Source organism: Branchiostoma floridae, chromosome 8 (assembly GCF_000003815.2).
Source record: "Branchiostoma floridae strain S238N-H82 chromosome 8, Bfl_VNyyK, whole genome shotgun sequence".
In the NCBI taxonomy this organism is placed as follows: domain Eukaryota; kingdom Metazoa; phylum Chordata; class Leptocardii; order Amphioxiformes; family Branchiostomatidae; genus Branchiostoma; species Branchiostoma floridae.
The window spans coordinates 13,728,373-13,747,550 of NC_049986.1; the positions used below are offsets into that span (position 1 = coordinate 13,728,373).

The 19,178-nt window shown below is 41.5% G+C and overlaps 2 protein-coding genes across 2 annotated transcripts; both read left to right on the forward strand.

Moving 5' to 3' along the window:
- Positions 1–84: 84 nt before the first annotated feature.
- LOC118421390 (collagen alpha-1(XI) chain-like) lies at positions 85–8,576 on the forward strand. Its single transcript, XM_035828652.1, has 14 exons — positions 85–123; positions 312–329; positions 558–641; positions 2,375–2,422; positions 3,325–3,418; positions 3,914–4,010; positions 4,478–4,617; positions 5,010–5,231; positions 5,652–5,734; positions 5,920–6,085; positions 6,528–6,640; positions 7,159–7,224; positions 7,622–7,834; positions 8,330–8,576. Exons 5-14 carry the CDS (start codon positions 3,379–3,381, stop codon positions 8,474–8,476), a joined length of 1,287 nt encoding a protein of 428 aa, XP_035684545.1. The 5' UTR covers positions 85–123; positions 312–329; positions 558–641; positions 2,375–2,422; positions 3,325–3,378; the 3' UTR covers positions 8,477–8,576.
- A 3,376-nt stretch (positions 8,577–11,952) lies between these two features.
- Positions 11,953–13,879, forward strand: LOC118421297 (beta-galactoside alpha-2,6-sialyltransferase 1-like). Its single transcript, XM_035828529.1, has 3 exons — positions 11,953–12,301; positions 12,588–12,989; positions 13,384–13,879. Exons 1-3 carry the CDS (start codon positions 12,001–12,003, stop codon positions 13,629–13,631), a joined length of 951 nt encoding a protein of 316 aa, XP_035684422.1. The 5' UTR covers positions 11,953–12,000; the 3' UTR covers positions 13,632–13,879.
- Positions 13,880–19,178: the final 5,299 nt, after the last annotated feature.

The window sequence follows — 19,178 nt, forward strand, 5'->3', positions numbered from 1 at the left end:
ATAATCCTATATGCCATCCACGTTAATTTGTAATTTGACACTGACAGTTATCAAACAATGGTCTGTTTTATCTGAACAATAATACAGGGAGCTCCTGGTCCACCTGGCATTCCTGGCCCACCTGTAAGTCTGCTTAGATTGTCTTTGCCACGTTCTCATAGGGGCTATACAATCAAATTGATTTGTTAGTTTTACAGTGGCAATGTCACTCAAAGCTAATACAAGCATTGTAATCATTGTCCCAACTTGTCATATTGGAGAAAAAAAAAACTTCCTTTGCTAATCAGTACCATTGTTTTTTTCATATACAGGGCCCTCCTGGAGACAGGGTAAGATAATTCTATTAATTTCATTTTGTTACAAATATGCATGTCTGAATTCCCTAATGACTAATAATGTTTATAGGTCTGCATGAAAAGCTCTATATTCAACAGGAAAGAAACATCAATTGCAATGCTTCCAGAACGATAGCATTTACAGCAATTCACACAATGGCAGCCTCAACACTGTTGCTTATGACAAAGGTTTGTCTTACAACTTTTATTCTATTCCCATAGGGACCACCAGGAACTACTTCTTTCTTCACTGGTGGAGGTTTCCCTGGAGCGGGTGGAGGTGCAGGTGCTGGTGGAAGTGCTCCGGTCAGTACTCAGTGTGTCCTCTTAACTAGATTTGTCTTTACACAGCAACAACATATTATGTGACTTCCAATTCTCAGGTTGTCTTTTACCTTTTGCTCTTCTTGCAAGCCAATATAAAAGCAACATATTTTCTATAGAGGCACAATCTTCATTTTCTTTTTGGAGAATTGGGCTTTTTTAATTTACTACTAGTTATTGTATATATTATTATTATTATTATGTACCTTGCAGTGCACTTTTGAAATCATCTTGATTAGTACATTTAGTGGGCAAGCCAAGGGTTGATAAAGTTTGCCACTTGCATCTTTATGACTTGCTGCTAAGATTCTTAGTTTATTGTCCCCAGTCCATACAATCTTGTACAAATTGTTGTATTCAATTCTATGTTCCTATCTGAAATAATTACCTACCTACCTAGTCCATTGACCTCCAGGTTGAGAGGAGAACAAGGTAGACGATATAGAGCTGTCTGAAATACACAATGTTTCTTTCCCTCCATCTGTTGCAAGTATTGCACAGCTTACATTTTTAATTGCACCGTAATTGTCAGCCTTACATGCATGGAGTTTCTTCATTCTTCAGCCTCCAAACTCTGACTATGGGCAGTCTCCTGCCTATGTCCAGACCACCAACTATACTTTTCCTACTGAAAATGATCAGCCACAGGTGGCTGACAGTAACTTTCTTCTTGAGCTTGAGGGTAGCCAATCACCTACCTCTGGTCAGTCTTCTGGCCGTGTCCAGCCTCTGTCCAGTCCTGAGTCTGATCAGGATATAGGAGAGGTGACCTATGGTGTTCTTGTATCCCCTTGGCTATCTCCACTGATTCGCCCATAATTAAGAATAATCTTTAAGAGTTGTTTTTATGAAGCTGATGATACTTTGATGGATGATACCTATCCGTCAGTCACTGCTGCTTTTTACGTTTGCCACAATTCTGTTACACATCTGTCTATCTATCTGTAAATGTGATGACAATTTATTTTTGAAAGGCAGGGTAGAACTTGTTTGAGTACCGATGACCATTGACTGACATTCATGGAAGAAAGCTTGAACCCTTGGTTGCATACATTTTCTGCACTCAACTATGTTAGACAAATGATTATTTTTCTTCTGTGGTTGTGCTGTCATGTTGATTTTTTAAGATGAAATATTGATGGGTAAGTATGATTCTACTGCATCAGAGGGAAAGGAAACTTAAATCATTTTGGTACACAGTAATTTTGTTTGTTTGTTTTAGCTAGCCTGTAAAGCCTTTAGTGTCCTGCATGATTAAAGGTAGCATGTATTTTGTTTTGATTAACCTATCAGTAATCAAAAAGTATTCATTTTCTCATTCCATAATTAAAGATGGTAACAGATACATTTGTAACAGTTATGTGTGCTATATGTTAACATCCGTGAATGATTTCATCTGGTTGGATCTACATGTATTTTTTATCCATAGCCGACATTTCAGTGACCATCTGTCACCTTCCTCATCAGGGCAGTACTGAATGGTATTCTACACTGCAGCTAGCTGTCACTGCTAACAATGCAGTCCCAAACATACATTACTTCATGTTTGGCAATGCGTTGTTAGGAGCAACACCTTGCAATAGTGTAGAATGGTACCAGTCAGTATTGCCCTGAGGATGTTTTTGTAATGCTGTCATAACATTTTTCCTACAAACTCGATTCATGGATCTTTGTGTTGACTTCATGGACCTTCATACCCCCACTTTTCACCGTAGATACGTGGCAACACCCCACTCTACAATCCTATCATTGGAGAGGAAGTGGTAGGCATTCCTGACTTCACTCTTACTGCTTATCTGCTTTGACACTTGACAGACTGTTCCCTTTGAAGTAACTGTCTTCCCAGCAACTTTGGGCTTCATGAAGCTGTACTGTTAATTGACACACTTACAAGCTTCCCAGCAATTGTTGAGTTCTTAAGCACCTGCAGATACCTTCAGCTTCTTGGATATTTTTTTCTAAGTGTTGACATCAACAGTGATGAGGCAAACTGTTTTGCTGCTTTGACTGATCCCTCTAGGCTGTTCTCTTTCCTTGACATGGCATCAATTGTGCAAAAGGCAACTTTCTTTCTTTCTTTGATTTGCACAATACAATGCAGAGGCCACTGGCTTTCCCTTTGCTCTAATGTTTTCAAAGGTACAGTGCAGTAAGAATCACTCTATCCTTCATAGAAAAGTAAGCTTTGTCTTGATGCTGTGGCTGGTCCCACTAACTTCCAGGCTGTTTTGAACAGTACTTAAGGCAAGGGACTTTTCCATAACTCCCAATCCCCTGAAGATGACAAGAATTGCTCTGATGCATGGGTGCAGAGTGCCCTTGACAATAAATTGCTTTTAAAGGTTTTGCAACAGCTCCAAAGGACGAAGCTTGGATGTCTTGTCCTATTGTTTGCCCCTGACATCACGTGGCAACTCAGTTGCAGCTTTGGTGACTCATGGTGTTGATACATTACATAAATGACACCAGCTTGGTAAATAACTGTGCTGCAAGACAAGATGTCAGCAGACAAAAAGTGAGTGCTTATCATGATAAGCCACAGCTTTTAAAAATAAGGAATCTTTAGTGCATAATGACCTGCGAGTTTGGCTTATGATTTATATTGGAAAGGCAGCTGGCTTGTAAAATAAGTTTTGGTTCTCATACATTTTGTTCTATCCCTTAGATAACTGGAGGAGAGACTGGTAGAGGAGTGACAGAAAGTATACAAGAACTGGACATGGACTTGTACAAGGCTACAGGGTACAATGTGTCAGAAGGCAAGTCAAAACACTGGTCCATGACAGGAGCTTTTGTTAGTAGAGAGACTGATGATTGTGCATAATAGTTTATTTTTTACCATTATACACCAGCATACACTCAAGGAAGTGTTCAATCCACAGTTGTATGCTTTTATATGATGGTTAACTTGAAATAAAGCTATTACTACTGGTCATATGCACTGATCACTTAGGCCCTGATAAACAAACATAGTCAGTAAATGATAACAAACATAGTGATGGGCTGGGATCGTCAAGATTTCTCATGCATTATTTTATGCAAAATTATAGCAACCTGCGATAAATATTCACTCATCAAAACATACTGTATTTTCTGTGTTTCAATGGATTTTTTTACATTGTGTAAATGCTTGCTAGATTTTAAACACACTTGACTTTTCATAGTGGAAGTACATATCGTACAGATAATACTGTATAGGAACTGAATACTGTTATGTTCATGAACAAATAGAATGTTGTCATTTTTGTCCTCAGGAGCGACCCTTAGCATCAGCAATGGGACAAACACCTTCCTCATACGTGTTGTGGACGGTGCAGCCATTTTGTTTGATGCTGAAACTGGATCTACAAGGTACAAAATGCAGTCAACCCTGGCCTCAGCAAAATATGTGGTGTTTCTGTTGGTTTGGCACATGATTGGTACATTTAATTGGTCCTGGAATTTTACCCTTAGAGGTTAATGACTTTGCTCAGTGGGACAGTAGTAGTTGTACAAATGCAAAAGTCAGCCAGAAAAAAACTGACAGAAAAAGACCATAATTTGCTTTATAGTAGGACTAGCATGTGGCTGGTAAAACTCCCTAGGCCAGCCCATTGAGTGGTTACCAGGCAGGCACCTGCAGAAATCCCCTGTTTAAGGTGGCTGTCCCTGTGTTGGGTCCCACTGTCAATCAATTTGGTTGTTGAGGGCAATGTAAATTCCCCTGAGGACCACAAATGAATGGTTGCTGCTTGGGCAGAGACACATGGTTGACTATACTGATGTCATGATGTACAAATGTACCTATAATATGATGATGATGATATGTATTGTTTCAGAAAATTCAATGTGTCCTCTGGAACCAAGATCTTCCCCAATGGCACAGTGCTGGCAGGAGAAACTGAGATGATGTCCATTGGCAAGTTCCTGAACATGACGGGGGAGGCCAGGCTCCTGGGCTTGGGCGTGGTTGTTGTAGGTAAGTGCATATTTTTGTCATTTTTTTAAAATCTAGACAGGCATTGGTTTTGGCAAATGAGGAATCATGGCTGATAATGCTCAATGATCTCTTAACAACTTCCCGGGTATTGAAACTGTATTACTTAAAATACCTTTTGTAAACTTGTGGCAAAGTGAAATAATAATTCATGTTGTCAAAAGGTGTTTAAAATAATCTCAAAGTTAGTTAACTACCAATGCCACTGGACAGAAGTCCACCTTGATAGGGAAATTGTGTAACAAAATACTTTGTTACTTCTGACCTACATGTAGTACCTTTCATGATCCAGAAAAAAAATTGGGGTGGACTGTCAAAGAGAAAGTGCAACAAGTTTGTCATCTGTCCTTATCTGTCACTTTTCTATCTAACAGGTGAGGCAGGGTCTGTAACCAACCAGACGGGAACAGGAGGCTCCTACTCCCAGGTGGCAGGTGAGAACGGATATCCTGCAGAGGCCTTCAACCAGAACGGAGGGTCTCGGACAGTCCCGACCGGCACTGGGGAAACCGTGTTTGTGACAGGAACATCAGGAACCAGTGGGACCTTCACAACTGGGGGAGGCGGATCCGTTTTTGGGACAGGGACTGGAACAGGTAACAACAGTTGGTAAATTAGTAACTAACTACGTAATCTCACTACAGAGGCCACCATTTTTCACTAAAGTTGTATTAGGTGGGCAGGAGGGAGAAGTTTACAGATGAGTGTTGTCGATTGTAGTTGGAAGAGAGAGAACTATTTGTAAGGTGTCACTGATTTTTATTCAGATTTTATCAAAACTTTTGTGCCTACACTAGACAAAAAAGAAATTAAAAGTATTATTACCATGTTCTTCATTAAAACTATTTGATTATGTTTTTAATTCCTCTGTTTTACTACAACTAAAACAAAAATGATCACTTTATATGATGCTCAATAAACTCTAAGATTCTGTGAACCCTGACTCGTCTGGATATATCTTTAATTGCTATACAAAGTCATCATCTTCTTATTTTGTACATCCTTTCTTTGCCTAGGCACCACCAGTGGTTTTGGAGAAGAAAATGGAGTTGTGAAAGAGATTTTCTCTCCAGCAACAGATATAGATCATCTCAAAAAGGTGACCATGTTTTTTCTTACTTCCTATTTTTCTTCTGAACCTTCGTGTCAGAGCAGTTACCACGTTATCAAGTCCAAATAATCATGAGCAGAATAGTAGATCCAAATTATTGTACTAGACCATGTCAAATTTGTGCTAATTTGTAGTCGTATCTTGTATCTGTATCTGTATGATACTTGTTACAGCTCATCAGTAAGATACAGGTAGCAGAGTGGACGGACTACTTTGAGGGAGAGATGGACAGGCTACAGGGGATTGTGAAGACCATCATCGGAGGCCCCTGGGGCACAGCTGAGTATCCTGCCACCACGTGTAGGGACCTGATGTTAGCACAGCCAGGACTGAAGGATGGTGAGGCAGACCTGTGTGTGTGTGTGTGTGTGTACGTATGTGTGTGCGTGTGTGAGAGAGAGAGAGAGTGTGTGTGTGTGTGTGTGTGTGTGTGTGTGTGTGTGTGTGAGAGAGAGAGATTGTGTGTGTGTATTTGTATCTATATAGCCAGTATTACTGCCCTTTGGCGTAACACACCAGCTGTGTGTACATGTGTAGGTGTGTTAGGGAGTATATGTGTGTGTATGCATGCATGTGTGTGTGTGTAGGTGTGTGCACATGTGTGTGTAGGTGTGTTTGTGTGTAGATGTGTTAGTGAGAGTGTGTGTGTGTACGTCTGTGTATGTGCACGCGCGCACACTCATGCACTCATGTGACAGTCCCTGCTAAACAATTGAAATGCAGAAATTGTGTGTGACTATAGTATTTCACCTGTTTTCTTGACTTCCCTCTGTGTTGTTAGGTTATTACTTCATAGACCCGGATGGAGGCTGCCTAGAGAATGCGTTCCAGGCCTTCTGTAACTTCACAGCTGGAGGACTGACCTGCTTCCAGCCCACCAACAGCACCTTGGCTGTGAGTGGACATCTGCCTTTTATCATCATATAAGAACAACTTTTTAACACCCCTTTTGCATTAGAACCTGTGACCACTAGATTACCAAATTGGCTCAACAAATTTCATCTGTACATTTGGTAAATTTTACTGTCTTTTAAATCATTCTTTTTGCATCACACAACATATTACAATCATAAGATCAAGAAGCATAAAGATGCAACTTTAGATTGCCATCAAATGGTAAGAGGATTTAAGCTAGTCACAGAATTTCTCTTTGTGTGCTTTTCACAGCAAAATCTAAGACGTATTGGTGTCAAACAAATCCTGGTTGTGATTGTAGATTAGTCAAATCATAAGATTAAATGATGACAGCAAGTTAGGCTGGCTGCGGAGATAAGAGCAGTGACTTCAAGGTAGTTCTTAAATCTGAAACAAAATAGTCATTAGCTGATATCTCCAAGTCAAAAACATTTTATTGTTTCAGTAGTCTACATGTGTCCCTAACTTGAAATTATGATTTGTAAAATCTTTTTCAGTCCCCAAGAAGTCCACACAAGGTTGACAACTTTACCTGGTTCAGTGAGTTGGAAGGTGGTTTTGAGGTAGGTTGTTGGCAATTCAATTTACTTGATGATTCTGCGTGATGTCTTAAGTAAGTCATATGCGAGAGGTATGTTTTGAAATCGAAATGGAAATGATTTAGTAGAAGACAAAGATTGATAGTTTTTTAAGATATTCAATATACGGTATGAATATAGTTCAGCTCATAATGAACAACTTATTGCACCGTTTAAGTTACAGTCTAGTACTACACATATACATTGTACATTATGTTACAACAATTTCAGTTACTACAATACTAGTGGATATCGGTTTCACCAGTTACTCAAGTGGAATCTACAGTTGATAAAGGTAACTACATGTATTACATCATATTGGTTTTATATATTCTACTTTTCATTAGTCAAATAATAATTATCTGTGTTTATGTTTAATCAGATCCAGTACGACGGCGACCCTGTGCAGCTAAACTACATCCAGGCCATGAGCACGCGCGCGACCCAGACCTTCACGTTCGAGTGCTCGTCGGCGGTAGCCTGGTACAACTGGAACACTGACGGCTACGATCAGGCGGTACAACTCCGGTCCAACAATGACAACATACTAACCTATGGAACTCCTGGGGTAAAGACTATATATGATGGATGCCAGGTTAGTACCTTTCTGTTCCATCTTACTCTCCACATGCTGACTCATCCTGAAGCCAATACAAAATTACATGTTGTATACAGTCAAACTTGTGACCACCTCTACATGAGGACCACTTGGCCAATGTGAGCAATTTTTGTTTAGTCTCTTTGATGATTTTTTTTCATTACCTTAAGCATTAAGACCCCTGTCTATAGTGACCTCATACTCATAAGAGGAATAGGTTACAGGTGACAAATGATATACTTAGTAGTTGTCAGCATACCCAGTGCTTTTCCTCCTAGACTTATCAATGGTAATTTCATGAATGTTTGTAAAGTTAACTTAAATAACAGTCTGACATTTTTCGGGTCAGTAGCTGTATAAGTTCTTTCCTATATGTCCATTTGACTAGAGTAATATGAATAAATCAACATATGTAGAGTGAACCAAGGAGTGAAACATTTACCCAATGTTGTCACACCAAGTCTCATAACAACATGTCCCTTGTTTTTCCAGTTTGCCTCCCCCCAGCTGGACCTGACAGTTATAGAAATCAACACAACGGCCACAGAATGTGTTCCTGTCAGAGACTTTGGGGTGTTTGAGCTGAATGAAAATGGACAAGAGTTTGGCTTTTCAGTCGGCCAAGTTTGCTTCCAATAGTAGAGAAATGAGAGATAAGTATTTGAGTGACTCAATATATGCCTTTACTAAGGAGGAGAAAATGACAAAAAAATCTAATTGTACTCCTATACCAAAAAAATGAAGCTACTTAAGTAAAAGTAGACCCCTTGAATTATACCCACTGTCACTCAAGAAAGTTTTAGATATATATCTTCTGGCTGCAGTGTAACTTGTTAATAAATTTAGTCTTAAGGAAGATATGGTGTATTTTATGGCATTTATCTGCCTGTTCTATATTAAAGAACCTCAAAACAACATCGTATAATGGGAATTCTGTTCTCACCTCATGATTATATGGTGCTATTTCTCACTTGACTTTATTCTAAGAATAGTATATTTTTGTTCATATGTAAGTTTTGGGGAAGTGACTGTCTACTGTACACAATATGTCAGCCTATACTCATGCATGTCCTGATTTGTGCAGAAAGAGTCTTTCTTGTAGTTTTAGTACGGCATGCTAAGGAAACTAATTGAAGGTACTTAGACCTTTCATTGCTAAATAATGAAATATACACACTGTTCGTGAGGCCAAAAATGTGCATTTTTTATCTAGTAGAAAATTAGAAAAATACTATTCCCTAAACCCAACAATTCCTACAACTTTTATCCAATATGCTGGAGTTATATCTTTAAAAAAAAAGAAATGTTATCAGTATAGCAGAGGTGCAACAATTTTACTGGTGACCACCTTAACGATCTTCTTTCACAAATGCAATGTGTTTAAGAACACATGTATGTTAGCAAATTTATGGATTAGTCTTGGTCAGTACTATTATATTTCAAAGTGAGCAAACCTTATACTTATAGTAATAAGTGTTTTGTGTAAAAGCAGTACCTTCTTTATTTTTATGTTGATACATTTAAGTGTCATGATCTTCTTTCTTTCTTGTATATGCAGCTGCTGTGAATATTCTTTTGCTTTTGTTATTACAGCCTAGAGGCTTGATTTTGCTAATCCCTAGATTAGGACATTTCTGTCATTACTGGTACTGGTGCATGTTTCACAACAGAACTTCATCACTTTGGTAGCACCTCTGTGGTGAAGGAACAAGTGGACTTTGTTCATGTGAATTATCTTTTGCCTAAAAACCAGGACCTGCAAAAGGCAGGTTATTCTAAAATAAAAAGATGGCATGCAGATTCATCACATAACCTGGAGCTATTAGAGTAGGAAGTTTTTGTGGTAAGCTGTTTCCTTCTGGGGAGAATCAGATTCTGTTTTCATGCTTATATAAAACAGTCATTATACTTAGTGCCAAACAATTATTTGTGTTTTTCTGTATTTACATGTAGGTCTTTCATGTCAATCAGAATTAAACTTGTTTTTTTTTTACAAATACTGTTGCATTTTGTTGTGTTGACATCGCTATTAAAGGGTTTCTTAAATGTTGTACAAAGCAGGAGGCAAAGAGGTTTGACAGGTTTATGATGGATTGATAAACAAAGGCAAGTAAAGCATATGGTCCCAAGCAAACAGATGTTCTGCAGTACTCAGACCGACATGGTGCTAAAAAGATTACCTTGTGATAAGAAAAGATATTGTCACGTTTAGCCCCACCAGATTGTACAAAGATTTTTGTTATACTAAATTCTTTAGTCAGTAGAATTTTAAGATTTTTCCGTATCCATATTTTCTAGTTTATGGTCGATCATACTTTTTGTTGTGTCATTAAAGCTTCCATATAATGGGAAATATGAACTGAAAAGGCTCCGTTCCAGTGTCGTCAAACGAGTACCACCGTTTGGACTTTGGCGTTTCAGCACCAAGGACAGAGTCCCTGTCCCCATAGACCCCAGGTATATTTAGCTGTCAGTTAATGTTCTTGTCAACAGATTTTCAAACATAGTATGTAAATTGCTGGTGCTTTTCCAGACAGGGCACCTTAAAGCAACGTACGTAAGCACCTCGAAAGATATCAGCAACAAGTAAACTCAAACTGTTGCCTGTTTGAAGTGTGGTGACCATCCAAATAGTTACTAAACCAGAATCACATCTTCAGCTCAACATGTTATACTTCGTCTTGTGCAACACAGCAGACAGGTATGCCTCACGAGTGTGAAGTTCGGCAAACATAATGTCGAGGTGTTCAGGTTACTATGTCTCTTTGTTCCCTTGTAACTCACGACAAGGGGAACAAAATTAAGAAGAGGCCGAAGGCACCAGAATACCGCTGTATAAGCACCTGAGTCACAAGGTTAAATAAAGATGGTATCAATGACGGCACTCTGTATTGTGTTGAAGAATGCCATTGCCTCGAAAAATACTGCTGGTGATCTTTCGTGGGGTAACTCTCTGCCTTTGTCAACACAGGTGTTTTGGCATAAATATTGTGAACGTCAATGTACTGAATGAGGCCACTTTGCAAATCACCTGACAGCTCGGACTCTAGCTGGATACGTAGGACAAAACGGACACACTAGTTTATTTGGGCTTCATATGCACCAATCGAAGATTACATGACAAACTGAACTGAACTGAACTGAACTTCCACTCCTCGGAAATCGTGATGTTTATCATTCGGTCACGTGGGCTCCTCGTGACGTGTTTGGGGAAACTTGAACCAACCAGTTGAAATGATCCCGAAAGCAGAAACAATGTCATCAACTCAGGTAGGAAATCAATTTACTGTACTCATTTTGTTCCATTTGCTTAAAGACAGACAATGACAATGTGGCGATGCACTGAAGTTATATCTTATTTTAACGGTGCCATATACAAAGGACATACAGAAGGTAAAGGTAGACTCATAGCCCTACAGGTGTCTAGAGCGGCTGTTTACCTAAAACGCAAAAGTGTACTATAGAAGGCGGTACCCTTCCAAACTTCGTCACTTGAAACGTCGCGCCAACGACCGGCTAAGAATAGGTATTTAACTTTATAAGTCCCGTACCTTCCTGCCCGAAGGCAGACATTGACCGTCATGGTGCGCAAACCTACAAGCGATAAGCTCCCTCGGTGTACCATTACCAAGACCATTACCGTTACCAAGCCGCCGCCGCTGTCAGGCGTTATAGGTTGCAAATTGGCGACAACAAAGTTTAACACAATAGATATACAAAATACTTCAACTGCCGTAACGTTACATGTACTTGTGCCGTAGTGGCTCACACCTGACTCACATCCTCTACGTACCAGTCCTAGTAGTCCGTACAAGAGTAGCAGTATGTGTACATTTCTCGGTGTGCAAGCCGAACTCCCTCGAGAATACGTACAACTACATCACAGGACAAGAAACCAAACTATCGTTTGTTGCCTTATAAAATATGTTATATACATGTAAGTAGTCTCTCCTCTATCTCTGTCTCTCTCTCTCTCTCCCTCCCCCCCTCTCTCTCTCGTTTGCGTGTGTGTGACTAGGCCATCTAGGTGCTTTCCTTGTTACTACAGCTGGACTTCTGATCTTTCAGCTCATTCTGCTCGATTTTCATTGAAATGTTTGTTTCATATTTCAGATCTAGATCCATTGCATTGACCAAATCGTCCTCAAGTGTGATCACGAGCCATGAGGGCCACAAAGACGACTCTTTTCATTGGTGTGCTATGTCTCTGCATCCTTGTCAACGTTCTCCTCAGCAAGTTTCCAAACACGACAGACGTTCCTCAAACCATTGATGGGCTGTATTGTAACGTGAAGACGAAGATATCATTTTCAACGATAACGCAGAACTCCACCAACTTTGAGAATCGTTCGGACGAAGAGGTTCTACCAAAGGGGAGTCTGGAGAATTCGGTCAGCTACAACTCCTGCGCGGTTGTAAGCAGCAGTCACGGGCTCATGCTCCACACGTACGGGCGGGAGATAGGTGCGTATTACAGTGTCTTCAGTGGGAATACCCTAGTGCGTATTCGCACTTAAGTTCAGTGCTTTTGGGGTAACGTGTCTAAATTTAGATATGTATTGGTAGACAAACATTTCAGATCAGAAGTCCAGCTGTAGTAATTTGTCACTTCCTACAATCAACATCATTCGGAAAATAACACTCCTTCCTGGAGTGAAATGCCCCTTGAAGTAACGATTTGTTACCTATATAGAGCCCTTCGTGTGACACATAATAGATATTTGAACACCATTCTGTGTTTTTGTTTCAGATGCCCACGACGCCGTTCTGAGATTCAACTGTGCTCCGACGGAAACGTTTGAAGAGTTTGTCGGCAGCCGGACGGACATACGGCTCATCAACACTAGGATACCTGGACGAGCATGCAAGAAAGAATTTTTGAACGACAGTATCGCCATGTTCAACCGTGAAATCACTGTCGTCAGAAACTTTGACGCAGTTCGTTTGGCACCACGAGGTATAGACACCAAGAAAGACCGATTTCGCGTTTTTGAAAACTTGAAAGAGTTTGGAAGAACACACCCTAACAGGACAATGCCTTTCATACTGATACCAGACTTCGGGAAAGACATTGCTACTGAACTCGGGCGTTTCTGCATCGCAACAGGGAAGTGTAAGAAAACGGACAAGTCTCCCAGCACTGGCATGTTCGGTAAGTATTTTACGATCTCCAGAGTTACATTTCGGCGACGCCCAAAGTGCGGAGGTTTTTAGCATAGTACTTTGAACTTTGAAAGGGTGGTAAATGTTCCAAAAGGGTCACAAAACATTGTATTCTTAAAAAGCTTTCATATGTCATGTCATTTTGGGCGCAACAACAATCTTGGTCGTTTTTAGCTGCCTTCAATGGGCCGGCATAATGAACTTTTTGACACCTTGCGTTTTTGATCGCATTGCTGCATCTGCGCCACCTTACGATAAGCAGTGACAGAACACATTATGCCCCGAGGAAAGCAGCTGAAAGCCACAGAAACGTTGGAGGTGACTTTGGAAGTGTAAAAATACTTTTGTTGCGAAATATAACGGGATTATTTGTGTTTCTTTAGGGGTTGTTATGATGCTACATCTTTGCAACTGGGTATACGTCTACGAGATCCTTCCTTCCAACAAGGACAGCACGAATCTAAGGTATTACTACGACGAGAAGGCCAAGAATCTTAAGACGACGGGTGGATTCCACTCCTTCAGCCAAGAGAAGCAGTACATCCGGACATTGTCCTTGACTTCTGATCAGGACATAGCCAATACCGGCGTGGCACTGTTAAAAGGACTGAACAAGGTTCGCTGTGATTGACGTTAACAGTATTAGCCATGCTACGTCGGCTATTGGATAAGTGCATGTCGGGTATAAAACATGTACAGAAGAAAACGACACTTTTCTTCCTGCGGTCGGGAGCGGTCTGTAGGTAAGGCTCTGTCACAGCTTTTAAAAATGTGAAAATATGAGGCAATTTATAACAAGTTTTTTGTCAACAAAAAGTAGACACTTGGTGTTTGCTCATGCACTATATTTCCTATTAGATTGAAATCTACATAAGGTGATTTAAGGTGAGGGGATTAAAAAAAAAAACTTTAACAAAAATTACTCTTTTTCCAACCATACTATCGAAAGGGCAAAGCTGAATTACCAGTTCAAAAGTTAAATGTAAGCTACATAGCAACCTGGAATTATATAGATAACCCGAAATCAAGAAGATACGTGGTTATATACTCTGGCAAAGTGGTCTGCCACGGATTACTAGAGTCATCAGCGATCGACGCCTGGCCCTTGCTGGTCATGTGATGCGTCATGACGAGATGGCTGGAAGGGTTCTTCTCTGGCGGCCCGACGACAAGACCTAGAGAAGACGCGGCCGACCATCCCTGACCCTTAAGTGGGTGATTGAGGAAGATGTTGGCCTCCAAGACGGAGACCTCCTGTCTGTCATGCGCGACAGAGTCGTATGGAAAAACTTCATAGTGTCACCGGATGGATGAACTGAACTGACTATATACTCTGGCGACATTATTTTTTTCTGAGGCGCGTTGACGCCTGGAGTCATGGAACTGACTACTTTCTCTCGCAGAAGGAAAAGAAAACTGCATAGAACTGCGTGGCGCTTGTGTCACGACGTCGTAGTTAATATTCTATCTATAGAATAGAACCTAAGTGTAGTTTTACTAGATCTATTGTATGTCTGGCATAGAGTCTAAGTCTATCTTGTACTATATCTTTGTTATCAACAAGTACACTGACGCAACATTCTGGCTTTGTGTAACATTGTACACTGGTTTCTTTAAATATTGTAAAGCAAAAATCTACATCTACTGATACAGTATTAGATTAATCTTACTATATAGCTTATTGTATTATACAATATACTCCACTTTGACTTACATTCGCAATAAACGTTGACTTTACATGACTAGTCAAAACTGATTCGTCCTAATATACATATGGAAAAAAATGATTTTTCAGCTATGCAGGACTTTGCGAGGTCCTTTCGATGTGTTATTTCTCATTTCGTCATAGAAAAAGACACACGTCTAGACGGCTGTCCGCAAGACTATGTACCGTTATTTTGATGACGAGAGAGCAAGGACATCAGGCGATAACATATTGTCACTGCTCACACTTGGTAGATTGTCAAAGGAAAGCGATAAAAAAGGGAAAACGTACAAAAAGTAAAGTCTCCAAACAGTTGGGGTGAAAGATCGTAATTTTAAAAAGGGTGACTTCTGCGGGATTCTCTGACAGTCCCTTACGCCACGATCAGTTGAGTAAAAGGTCAACGGCGATAAGGGAAACGGATGATATCCACATACACCTTAACCTACTTATTACGTACAAGAATTGATGTGTACAAAAATATAGGGGGTGATTCATGGTAATACATGGACTCTTTACGCCGCGTATGAAAATCAATAATTTTTATGCCAAGTAGCGTTTTAGGGAGTCTAGAAAGTCATTGAAAATGTACGTGAAGATTTCGGGACCTGTTTGTGAAAGTTTTCAAATGCTACAACCCTAATGTCTAACATTTTCACATTTTAAAAAGTTGTGACGGTATACCCTAACAGACCCCCAACCTGCAGTACCGCTCCCGGCCGCGGCAAGAAAAGAGCCGAATACGGTCTTTTTGGGAATGGGGAAATCGCGTACGGCTCGCAAAGGGTTTTGAAAATTTAATGCGGCTTTGAAGCAGTGAGACCAGAATAAAGACACATACAGGTTTTTCTAGGGATTATCGATATTAACATACCAAAAGTGATTGCATGATGATCTTTTGCTCTTCCGTTTTTGGCGGCGAGAAGTTGTTACTTACAACATTACACAACTTTGAAACTCTTTTCCGAGGTAAACCGAGTAAAGCAGCATAACCTTAGTTTTGATCAACGATATCAAAGTTGTTTAACACGTAGATGTAGGATTTTTTCTGAATGTAACGTTAGATGCAGAAAATCTCTCCGATTGGCTTTTCCGCCATAGACTATGATTACACTCCATCACCGTGGATTGCGGTTTGTGTCTTTCGATAAAATGCCCATGCAGTGGATTTTAAGAGACAGCTATCATTAGGGCCTTTTTCAGAATACACCATATTCTTTGACCTTGTCGCACATGTACACAGTTGACACGGTAGTTTTCCAGGTATATTTAGTTGTCAGTTAATGTTGTTGTCAACAGATTTTCAGCTTAATAGTATGGTAAATTGTCGGCACTTTCCCAGACAGAACACCTTGAAGCAACGTACTTGAGCGTCTCGAAAGATATGACCAACAAGTAAACTCAAACTGTTACCTGTTTGAGTTGAAATGACCCTCCGAATAGTTACCAAACCAGAACTACATCTTCAGCCCAACATGTTATACTTCATCTTGTGCAACACAATATACCTCATGATTAGTATTGAAGTGTGAAATTCGGCAAACATAACATGTCGAGATGTTTGTCAAGCGTGTTGTTCAGGTTACTATGACGCTTTGTGCCCTTGCAACTAAAAAAAGATGGCTGAATGCACCCGTGAACTTCTGTAGAAGCACATGAGTCACAAGGGTAAATAAAGCTGGTGCCAGCGACGACAGGCGCTATTAGTGTTGAGGCATGCCGTTACCAACAAAATACTGGCACTCTTTTATTTATGGGGTAGGTTGTGTCTGGTTTTATTTAGTACTGGCAAAATAGGAGTTCAATTAACTTGCTGCCAAATCTGCAAACACCTCCATTAACACTTTTCGTCCATTCATACTATTTTACGGAAGTCACACTTCAGTTAAGTAGAAGGAAGCTACTCTCCAAGCAGAGGTTGAGTCGCGTAGATATAGTAGTAGGTATCCTATTTGTCCTGTTCGCCATTGATCCTCCGGTATGAAGTGATGCGGAAAACTGCCGTCTGAAGCCTAAAGTTGTCTGTGAGCTAATGCGCCCGCCGTATAGCGGGCGCCCAGCACCGCCCGAAGCGAGAACATGTCGAGGGTTGGGTGGGCGGGTTCGCTTTAGGCCCCAGACGAGGACGGAGGATCTGGCAGCATGCACGTTGTGCTCAGGTGTGCACCTCTATATATACCTGGTAACCGGAAGTGACGTCATCCCTATCGGACCAATGGGCGAACAGAATAAATAGTATCCTATTTGTCCTGTTCGCCATTGATCCTCCGGTATGAAGTGATGCGGAAAACTGCCGTCTTTGCCCCAGCCCTCTTTGGCTGTTATGCTCCTACCTATTTCCGGCATTCAATTGCTTCCACTTCGTCGCCTCCCTACTATGATACTTTCCCGAGGTATCTATTCGCTCCTTTCCTCTTCCTGAATACTGTTAAAAATCACTCCCTATCTTCATCCCGTCTTCCCGTCCTTATCATCACTCTCTCGCCTTTCCTCTCCCCTTACCCATCCAATCCCTTTCTTATATCTCTCGACTTGTCCCCCACACTTCATCATGTTCTTCTCTGAACTTCGTCAAAACAACGCTTACCCACTCTAATCGGCCGCAGCGCACGCTTCGAAAACTGAGGGAAAATCAACGCCGAGAATACCGATCTAAATTTCTCCACGTACAAAAGTGGAGCGAAAACAGGAAGGAATGAAAATTCTTCGAATGCTATCCTATCTTCTCGGCGACTATGGGAACCACGCCCTTCTGGTGTCCCATAAAGGGAGCTCTCTAGTGCATCTGGCAAAATCCGCAATGTTCCGAAAAACAACAAGATCCTATGCGCACAATTTCAAAAAACGCAAAACATATTGCTCACTCCATTCCTTATGCCCGTGTCCCACAAACACTATAACCAAGCCTCAGTCCGGACCAAGTCCTTACACACTCCCGCATAGCATGTTATCCAGCCTTCCGCGGAACCCCGTCGCGCTGGATAAAATCGCCAAATGTCAAACAAGAGCGTACACAACTTTTAGGGTTTTCCAAGAATCCAGCTTTCCGCGGAACCCCTTCGCACTGGATGATATCACAACAAATCACGAAAAGGAAAAAAAAAAAGAACACAATTTCTCGGATCGTCCAGCCTTCCGCGGAAACCCTTCGCACTGGAAACGTCACACCGAGCTGAAGAAAAACTGCACATTTTTTTTTTGGGGGGGGGGGGGGGGTCATTCAGCTTACCGCGGAACCCCATCGCACTGAATGATATCTTGCCGTGCTAAAAACGTCGTCAGACCAAAGACGTTCTTAGTCAGACCAATCTCAAAACAGGGTTACTCGATTAGTTCCTAACCATCCAGCATCCCGCGGCACCCCATCGCACTGGAAAACGACATGTCAAAATCTATCACGAAAAGTAGGGGGAAAATGACTTACAGTTCCTTGAGTTGTCGGCGGGGTTAGCTGACCGGCAGGGGCTGGGCGGTGTCGGGGACCGGAGCGCCAGTCGACCCTGATCCTCTGACCGCTGTCCCTTGTAGCACTATATTCAGCACAAAGAACATGGTTCACAACATAAAACATCACAGCCTAACTGTTCGGCTAACAGGTTTCCTGGCGCGTCTTGAGCCCTCTCTGCTGCTAAAGCTTGTGCAGGCCACCAACGGGTCCTATCGGGCCGCACATCTGGCGAGGTTGATGGTGGCTTGTGCCGGCGCTGGGTGGTGATGTTTCCCGCGCGTCCCTGTTGTTGGAGGGGGAGAGCGTCAAACCTGCACGAACAACACGTGAACCATGAGACAATGGGAAGGGACGGGCGCCCGGCAACAGGTCCGGTCCCAGACAGACAAGTCTACAGACATACGCATCTTCACACCGCCCAGCCTCCACATGCGAGCGAGCCGCGTTACGGGAGGTTATCTGGGCCACGCGTGTCCACAACTCAAACACCACGCCTTACAGGTACGCACTCATACACATGCAAACTAAAACAGATGGTAGCAGAAAACCCCAACACAGCCTCCTGGACCAAGCCATCGTCTTTCTCTGTTCCTGCCTGAAAAAAAAAATTCACGAAAAACAGAAAATGACATAAAATCTGGAAACTCTCGTTCTGCTCCACACCTCAGCATTAAAAGCCAGCACACACAGGTTTCCTTTGCAGAGGAGAGAAAGGATGCAAAAAACATGGCGACAAAGGAATTTCAGAGAACCACCGGCTTGCCACGTGGGCACCAACTATCTGCTTGGATGTGGCTGTCGAACGCTGCTAAAAACATACACAAAGTCACGAAACCACACAAGAATCACTCAGCTCCACGCAGAACAGAACGCCAGCGTGAATTAAAAACGTCCTAAACTCGACCCGGCCTAGAAAAAAGGATTGAAGCTGTAAAACGAAAAAATGGTGTAAGGCGGCCATCCTCGAGCCGCTAAGAGCTCATACATATGAATACGCGATAGAAATGCAAATGTTAGAACAAACA